Source organism: Lepisma saccharinum, chromosome 6, assembly GCF_977018435.1.
Source record: "Lepisma saccharinum chromosome 6, izLepSacc3.1, whole genome shotgun sequence".
NCBI classification, from domain to species: domain Eukaryota; kingdom Metazoa; phylum Arthropoda; class Insecta; order Zygentoma; family Lepismatidae; genus Lepisma; species Lepisma saccharinum.
In genome coordinates this window covers 5,389,585-5,399,682 of record NC_139234.1, presented here as the reverse complement: position 1 = coordinate 5,399,682, position 10,098 = coordinate 5,389,585, and the positions used below count along the sequence as shown (strand labels likewise).

At 36.8% G+C, this 10,098-nt stretch overlaps 1 protein-coding gene across 1 annotated transcript in view; it reads left to right on the top strand.

The window, feature by feature from the left end:
* Nucleotides 1-344: 344 nt before the first annotated feature.
* The window catches only part of LOC145988519 (kinesin-like protein Nod), a 51,358-nt gene continuing 41,604 nt past the window's right edge, over nt 345-10,098 (top strand). Inside the window, exons 1-4 of the mRNA XM_083123410.1 lie at nt 345-432; nt 3,351-3,452; nt 6,773-6,973; nt 9,600-9,789. Coding sequence (XP_082979536.1) covers nt 421-432; nt 3,351-3,452; nt 6,773-6,973; nt 9,600-9,789 — 505 coding nt within the window. The 5' untranslated portion in view covers nt 345-420. The remainder of the gene's footprint in view (nt 433-3,350; nt 3,453-6,772; nt 6,974-9,599; nt 9,790-10,098) is intronic.

Genomic DNA, 10,098 nt, shown 5'->3' with positions numbered 1-10,098 from the left:
CCCTCTGTTCCATGGAGGGACCGCCACTGCCGCACGTCACTGTTGTTGATTGATTGATTTATTAGCATCCGTTCAACTTCTACAAAAGTTTGGAATTGTCACATTGTGCAGTGGGCCAATCTATCAAAAAAGTCTAGAAATTCATTACAGTCTTCATCTCCGGCTGCCTCCTCCTAGTTCCGCCCCTGGCAATCATGGAATCCCATAACGAAATCGCGAATTCTTTGAGCTGGTTGGTTTCAGACCGATGGCTCTGAAAGTTTAGAATATACTTTACGACCTGGCAACTTTGCATGGACAACTCCTATTGGCTCCGATCCTGTATAGCAGTTCTTTGTTTTAAATTTGTATGACGGTGTCGTGTAAGCAAGTAATAGAACAGAAGTATATTAGATATTATTAAAAGTGGTAAGAACAAATATGATGCAAAGTGTAAGTATCAGTTCAAGTATATTAGAAGAAAATTCGCACATATTTGTTTGTATATATGTATTTATTTAAAAAGGTAAACGCACTTTGTGAAATGCGAATCGCGAGCGTTCGTAGGTTGAACATCTTGAGTACTTGTTTTACAGCGAAGTGAGGTTAATCTTTTACATTCTTTCATTTATTGAGAATTCTCTTGTATGCATTAGCAAGGTTGAAAATACATTTTCAGATTTGTGTAAATAATTTTCTCTCACTGGGACACAATGTTCATCCTATTATATATATATCAAATTTCATAACATTTATCTATATATTATTATTTGTTGTATTTAATGCTGTGTACTGATTGTTCTGGGACTACAGTTACTACTACTACTAGTTCACCATAAGAGAAAAGTAGGACACGCTTTCCAAAAATGTAGGACACAAATAATTCGCAGTAAATACTAACATAGCAAACAATGTAAAAGTGACACATTTTCAGTTAAAAAAGCAATGAATTTTTGAGTGATTTCTTAAATATAAAATTACCAAACTTGTATCAATACTAAACATTACACTTCTTACATGTTTTCAGTTGTACTTTTCAGAAGAGCAAATTTTCAGGTTTAGTCAAAATTTATTTATTTACGACTTTGTTCACATGGCGAAGTTAAGGCATCAATGCCTCCTCTTGCGCTTAACCATTAATTACAATTTACTTATGAAACTCGCAACAGTCAAACTTCGAAATTATACTGAACTCGTACAGTACCAAACCTTTCACAGACTATGAGAATTTTTCTCTCTCATTCATTGTGATGATAGTCAATACTCAAAGTGGGGGAAATGTGGAGAGATGCTAGTTGAGGATAATTTACATAGGCATTGGCTAGTTACTGCACTGTCTCCATGTGTAGATCCATACAGTCATCTTGTGGCTTTTCATGTTAATTTTGTAATGTGTGTGAAGTATGTTAAATTTTGGTAACAGTATGGTATAGGGAAAATACATTTCTTCAAATTTACAGGAGATACTACTTACGGAACTCAGTTTCTGTAGACTTTTGAAATCTCGTGGAAGTGTTTTCTCCCTTCGTTCAACTTATTCGGCCGGTAAGTCATGTATTCTTTTGACATTAATGTCTCTCCGATGCACAAAAGCTCTTACCTCCATTACGTTCGACTACGTGAACCAAATGTTCCGTGCGTTCAATGACGTAACCCCCGGTCAGTGTTTCCAAACTCGCTATTGTTTTGCCAGAACATGACAATTTTAAATGTTTGCCTAACCTCACAGAAACTAACCTAACCTTGTGTGCATGGTTCGTGTGGCTATTAATGAATGGTAACCCCCTCTCCGAAACGAGACTGTCTAAGGATCCTAGAGATTTTAGAAGTAGGTATTTTTCGGTGAAGAAGGTTGCAACACTGCAAACCCACTGATCATCGATATCGCTAGTCAATATTTCTCCGCCATTTTGTGTGTGAGAGGAACGAACAATAATTACTCGATATGTGGAAAATTGAAGCTATTTTCGTGAGAAAAGCGAAATCCCACCTTAAACAATGTTTCGCATAATAGGTAAGTACGAATGTAAAAAATGACTAAATGAACGAGTGAAATGTGTTTTCCCTATACCATACTATTACCTTTTTTCCTGACGTAGTGATGGTTGTAATTAATTGCATTGAAGTAGTGAAGTTATGAATGCGTTTCTGGAGTATTGAATTTCTGCAAGTGATAACAAATTTATATATGATTGTGAGCCACGGTGGCGTATCCTCTCCGGTGCCCTTGATCCTCTGTACCCCCTGGAGAAAGTTAAATATTTTGCATGGTTTATGAAGATTTTGTTTATGAACGTTTTCAGTTGATTTAGCTTGCGGAAATGTGTTACTATGAAGTAAAGTATGTCTGTTACCTTAGCATGTTACTTTACCATGAAGGAGAACAGCCCGAAGGCTTCGTGCAAGTGAATATAGCACCCAAGATGACATTTCATGACAGCAGCTACAAGTTTACGAAGTTAGGTTAGGATTACTAGGTTTGGCACTGATAGTTATTTTCGACGTGTTCTTTCGCTATTTATTGTGCATACATACATACTAACAAAAAGTAGCGAAAATGCTCCGAAATTGCAGGTTTTTACGTACATGGAACATACTTTGCGATCAAATATCTCCGTTATTTGTGTTTTCTGAACGCCGGAACTAATTTTATATTGCATAAAACGTCGAAATGTGTGGATTAAAAAGAAATTCAACATAATTCTCAAGGGAGTACAGTGGGTCACTGGCCCCTTCTCCCCTGTTACCTAGTATACTGCCTGTAAACCAACTTTTTTCATACATATAGGAATTGCCAGGAAATTTGAAGTTTGTTTTATTTGCATGTTTGCATTGGTGCTTTATTTTCTATATAATAAATGTATACAATATATAGTCTCCTCCCCTGATTCAGGCATTTATGCTAGCGCTACATGAGGTTCATGATGCCTGTCTCAAAGATCTCTGGGTCCTGTTGTCAGATCCAAGCCCTTGCTTCATGCTTGACAACATCATCCAAGTGAAACCGGCATCCTCTAAGATGCTTCTTCAAAGTAACAAAGAGATGTTCGTAAGCACAGCAATGACATCGATTTTACTTGGATGATGATTTCAAGCATGAAGCAAGGGTTGGGCTCTGACAACAGGACCCAGAGTTCCATGAGATGGACATCATAAACCTTGTGAAGTGTTGGGATAGACGCCTGAACCGGTGAGGAGACTATGTTGAGAAGTAGTGTATGAGATATCCTTTCATGTGAGTTCGTTTGAATTTGTCTAATACTGTAAATATCTACTGGAATTTGCAGGCTTTGTATTATTATTTTTTGATCACCCCTCGTATAAGGGATATTAGTGGTAAGTTGTTTGTAAATTAATATTTGTGCTTTCAGGGAGAGAATGTCCTGCAACCCTTGAGGGTTCTTGTCAGAGCTAGACCTCATCATGAGAGGGATGGTGCACAGGTGTTGTATTTCACACCTGATGAACCGCAGGTAACAATTGTCTTAATAGTGTTTGCTGTGAACTTAAAGATGCATTTACTAATGTTTAATCCTGCATAACATAGCTATTACAGATGTTGACACCCGATTTTCTGTAGTGTAAAGTTTTGCTCATTATTTAATGTTATTTCTAAATAGGCATTGTATTGTTCTATAGTGAATGTGATGTTCATGGAGCAAGGAGTTGAGGATAAATTAACAAGAAATTATAGCTCTAAATTGATTTAAGGTTTTGTGATAGGACAGTTGGTTTAGTTCACAAGTTATGCATGATGATAAGGAAACCATTTAGGATGCTGGAAATGATGGTGAAAGGAACTAATTTATGCTTTCTCCAAAAGTGTGGTATTAATTTTAATACCATATTTGTTTCGGAATTCCATGAAATCAAGTGCAAAATGTGATTTAGACTCTTAAACATGAAATTTATAGTTTATTTACTACCACAAAGTAGAGCTCTTTAAACAGGAATAACTTATATACAATTCTAGTATCTACGTAAATGAATGTAAAAAAAAAAATATAACAAAACTTCAGTATTAGTATACAGAGTTTTTACCAGTCTGGAAATGTCAGGGAAAATTACCATTTTTCTGGAAAAATTAAAATTTTTGTAGTATTACACTAAGATTATGTTCTTGAAGAAAGTAAATAACATAGGACAAGCAAGAAATTTTAAATTTGTTGTGGACAAACTATAGTTTAGTTTGATATACTGAGTATAACTGTAAGTTACATTAGATATATTGTAGTATATTCTCTAGGCAATGGGGTCATGTTGTTGGCTGCGGTGGCTCAGTCGGTAACGTGTCTGACTGCCATGCTAAAGGTCCCGGGTTCGATCCCCGGCTGGTTCAAATCCGGGAACTTTTCTAACATTGGAAGTGTCCCCGGCACCCACCCAGCGTCGAATAACATGGCTACCGGGGGGGGGGGGTAAAGGCGGTCAGGGGCATGAAGGTGATCACATCACCCCCACTCACGACCGGATCAAGAAAGTGTGGGGCGTTACCTCCACACCCCCTATACGCCTTCTTGGCGTGGTGCTAAGCACAGGGGAGCACTTTACCTTTTTTAATGGGGTCAAGTTCTGAACTAAAGAAATCTACTACAGTAAATTACTTTCTTGTTCAACTTGTGGGTTGTATTTGGTAGATATTAGGATTAATACATATACCTAGTACAAAATGTTACTATACTTTTGTTTGTATTTTTTATGCTATTATTGTTAATATTTATTAAAGAACCTTTGTTAACCATTAGTCAATATGTGGCAAGTAGGGGTGTGCGGCACAGAATTTTTTTGGTCAGGATGGAAATTTTTTAAATCTCGACTAAGTCTGGAAATCTTGAATTGTACACATCATTTTCACCTTAAGTGATTGTTTTTGCATTTCTGGAGAAAAAAACTATCAACTTCCGATAAGTTCCAGACACTTACAATGCAGAAAATGTTGAGAATTAACGACTTTTTAAAATGACCAATCAGGATTTCCCAACTGTTCGGGATCCCAAGAAGTCAGGAAATCGGGACAGGAATTTTTTTCCCCGGTCCCGACTTTTCAGGATCCCGTACACCCGTAGTGGCAAGTATTACATAAAAGCTCACCCCTGCTATTATTATCAAAGAGTCAGTTTCTCTTATTATTACCTATAACATGTAAGTGAATATTCTAATAATTTCGTTAAGTGGGATTTTAAGTGTGGTGTTTAGCTAAAATATAGGAAACGTTTTTATATACATCTTTAAATTACAAGAATTGCCCTAATGACGTGGTCTGGAAAACTATGGTTCTTTGTCTTATAAAGTCAGGGGATCTTGTTTTTATACAATGGTAGACACCCTGAGTATATAGCAAGTTTGTAACCATTTTCATTGAAATTGCTGAGAAATGTCCAAGTAGCAGTTGAGGGCATGTGGAACAGTTTTCACCAGGCTCTCCCCTCTCTGTCAGTTTTGCCAGCTTAGCTCTTTTGGAGCCAGATATGGCTCTTTTGTGGATTCGTTTGTCTGTGAACTAAGGCACCTGCCCTCATGCTCCAATATGTAGCCATAAATAGCTCCGGCTCATATAGACCAACTTTTGCCATGAGTATATGAAATTTTGCATGTGACGTGATATTGTTATAATGGCTGTGTCACCCCAACCCCTCTTACCTCCTCAGCTACTTTTTATAGCACCGTGGAGATACATTATATTGTTCCCGATGTCACAGTGGTAGCATCGTCAAGGGGTCCTGGGTTCGATACCCAATGGAGGCACATAATGGTTTGGATCCCACTTTAAACTGTGGGTCCAGTCCCGATTAGCCTTACTGTGCATAGAGTGGACTTAAAGCAACAAATCAATCAGACATAATATTGTTATCTGGGAATCCTTTATTTTCGATTTCATATGACCATCGGTGGAGTATTGAGATTGGTGATGCCGTCGGAAAATAAGAATAAATTGTCATTACTTTAAAGTTAATGGTAATAGTAGCACCCCTACACCCTTCGAACTTAAAATTATCGTAGCCTCTAGGAGGCACTTTATCCAGACTTCGTGAATCTATTTCCTTGAAAGTTAGTTTTAACTCCATTTAAATTTAGCTTTTTTATGCACATCAGGTTTGGCAACACTGCCAGGATGGCCGTAGGAGGCAAGGAGAAATGCATTGTTATTATGGGAGTATTAATTTGATTTGTTCTCTTGGGAATATCAAACTTCCAATGGCATTGAAAAAGGTATCAACGATATCATGACAGATTGATGATGATTTTGACCAGCGGAAAAGTCAAAACTTCCATCTGATTAGCTGCAACTTGAAGTTGTTGAGTTTTATTTCTCCATAAGAAATACATTGGATTCAGAAAATATTCACTCATCATATTTTTCAAGTATAGTATCTAGCTTAATAATCAACATAAAAAATGCTTCCATTTGCGAAATGGGGAGAAATTCATACTTTTGCATACGCCCAGGTTTTTTTTCTTTAGTAGCAGTGCCCATTCCGATGATATTGAAATAAATGCACAACTGGTGCGAAACTGTAATTCCTCTCCTTAATGATAGGTAAGCGATGATATCAGCTTAGCACTACAAAATAAGTTTTTTTGATTTATTTTTAAAAGATGTAAATTTTTTGTTCTCACCAGATTTGCAGAGAATTACCCAGAACTTTTCCTCCTAAATGAGGTGAATATGCTGCTAGGATGGAAATTTGTAGTTTCTGTTAGCAAAATTGGCCAGTGTTTTAAATCGAAATGTCATTTTTTTGTATCAAATTTTGTGATCTTTTATTCACCTGTTTGGTTCTTCTTCTTTCAGGTTATAGTGGCTATGCAGAAGCCGTTTGCCTTCGATGCGACGTTTGACGAGTCTGCATCGCAGGAGAAAATATTCGATGAGTCCGTGGGCCCTTTGGTGGACAAGGTACTCCAGGGCTACAATGCAGCGGTGGTGGCCTACGGACACACGGGAACTGGAAAGACTTACACCATGGGTACAGCACCCAGAATATACAACAGGGTATGTGTGATGGTGTTATGGCTCCATTGCCACGAATGCAGTTTGACCTGTAACACAGTATTTTGAATTTTTCTAGATTTGTAGACACTTGGTCAACAGAAAATAAGTTCAGCTTCTTTTAAACTAGGAATGCCTCCAGGGTTCTCACTGATCTAGAAGACCTCGAATAGTGGGGGGAATCAACCAATTAGTGAAAGGATCAGGGGATATTAAAAATATGTCCAATAAACCAGGAAATATCTGGAAAATCAACTGTTTTTGTACTTGCCAATATTTGAGAATGAAAATAAATTCCACTCCTAAAAAAAGTAAAAAAGTAAAGTGCTCCCCTGTGCTTAGTACAATGCCACCACGCACCTGACCACCTTTACCCCCCAGGTTTCCCCAGGTACCCATGTTATTCGATGCTGCGTCGGTGACAGGGCCGCTTCCAACGTTAGAAAAGTTCCCGGACTTGAACCGGCCGGGGATCGAACCCGGGACCTTTAGCATGGTAGTCAGACGTGTTACCGACTGAGCCACTGCGGCCACTTTCCACAATTCCACTCCTTTCCAGTTTAATTCAGTTTCCAAGTTTTGGCATCAGTATTGGGTAAAAGTTATCTGGAAAGGAGTTTTCATAATTTTACATGAGATAATCATTTAATTATGAAATTAATTCTTCTGTGTAATGCAGTTGTTGAAATAATTAATATTTTGCATAATTTCCAGAATATTTAGGCCACGAAAGCATTGTGTTGCAATTTTGCGGATTCCGAGAGATTCGTGAACTTTGTAATAGTATTGGCCAGTATAGCTGATTAAATTTCTACTGAGACCGATGCCGAGACCACTATCGGTATTGCCTCAGCTCTAGACATAATCAGTATAGAAGTGTTTTTTTCTTCATTTATATTAATTTGTTTTGAACAGCATTGATTAAACTTTATTCTCTTGAGTAGCAAGTTCAATTTAACACTTAAAGCTTGGTTACAGCACTAGAGAAAGGTCCAGAAATTTAGTTTTTTGCCAAAATGAGTGAGAACCCTGGCGTCGTTGGACTGCCATATTATACAAAATAACCTGAAGTAGACATGAATGAAAGATTAACTGGATACCCCTAACAAGTTCAGTTGCAATGCATCAAATTGACACAAGTTGTTAAGAACAATTCTTGCTTTCACTGCGTAGTAACTGGGACACCACTGAACTATGGTGTGAGGGAAATCAGAGTTTTAGGAAAATACTAAATTGTATCATCCTGATACGCAACCATAGGCGGCTTACAGATGGCAGTGCTGAAGATAATGGGCCATTTATTTATTTGAAGCATTCTCAACAGGCTGACACGCAGTCCATGTTACAACTAATGATACTTGTCAATCAGAGAGAAATATAAATTCTTTAGATGGTATCAGAATTTCACAACTTACGTAAGTTTTCAGGGAGAAAGTTTGTTGCAAGTTAACATTCTTCACTCAGTGTTATTTGATTGTTTTCATTATTAACTACTACACTCATTCTCCAGATAGGTAGGTGATAATGTTCACATGATCACCAGTGCATATATTTTAAATTACGTTAAAAAATCTGGTTGCATATGAGATATGTACATACTACATAACTGCAAGGTTCATCAACATAAATTTTTTAGTTTATCTTTCCTTTCGTACCGATTTCATTCACCTGGATTGCATTAAATATGTGCAATATTTCAATTTGAGATCACTTGTTTTGTGCTATCCTATATCTTGGGTGTTTGGGAAAAGGCACGTAGGTCACAAACTGTGATTTTCTGTTACTTTCATTTAAATCACACTGAATCAATTAAATAAAGTATAATTTTATATTGGGAATGCGTAAAAAATTTAAACAGTGATGATCCAGTATATAATGTCTGTATTGTTTGCTATTAAAAGAATAAACACAAATAACTATCTGCTGTAAACACGTCTGCTTTGTACATATGCTCAGGACCATGCAACAAAAACATATGATGTGGATTTATATATAATATATAGAGGCACATATTTTTGGTAAATTAAAAAGCGAAATTTCGGTACAAAAACAGTCAATTTCGGGTTCAAAAGTGGTAAATAAAATGAAATTTCGCTATTATAGCGATGAAAAAGCAGCATATAAAATTACATTTTTATTTTAGAAATGTTAATATAATCCCAAATTTGATTTAAAAACTGCACTATTACACAAAATATACACATCCCTTCTAATAACACATTAAATTATTACCAGAATATTAAGTTTATTCCTGTATAAAGGGGTTCATTTTGGCTTCTCCAATGTTTGCAGCAGAATTAATCTATTTTCCGTGAATTACATAACTCTCAGGATAATTCTGACTTCAGAAATTGTTGCGTCAGTAAACTGTAAATTTCGTGTTTGAGTCTATTTCGCATTTTGCAGTTCATTTCACATCATTTCGTGACAAAACAGGGTAGGAAATTGCACCTCACACCTTTCAGAAATATGAAAAGTTAGTATTACAATGTGCTATTTCATATTTCGTGTTTTCGTCAAAAACGAAATATGCATGCCTCTAATAATAATGTATAAAAAAATTCCGACACTCATGAAACTTGAGTTTTCTTACATTTTAAGATACTTTCACGTGTCCTTCTCTTTTTAGGAATATGACAACTTGGAGAGAGGCATAGTGCCTCGCGCGCTCGATGAAATATTCCAGAAGGTGTCTTTTGACGAGAACCATCTCACCAACATTTCAGTATCGTTTCTTGAGGTGTATGGCAATGAAGCATATGATTTGCTTCACCCACAGAGACAGAAAGTGAATGTGTCCTACTTGGACATAAGAAAAGGTAATAATGGATATTTGTTTATTGATGTAAGTAGAATCTGGATTTAAAATTTCGCTTCATATTACATTTTAAATTTTACACCCATAGACCCCTGAAAGACTAAAAATCAAAGTTCCATTGTACATATTTTTACAGCTCGCCACATATGATGGCCAGTGGCTATGTGGGCAGTGAGAGAAACACTGCAAAAGACAGTTTGATGATGCTAGAATTCCTGGTGGCTATGCCTTCACCACAAGGAATGTGGATTGGCTGCTGCAGTGTGCTGTACTGTACATGCAGGTTCGTTGGCCATTGTATCTGGCAAGT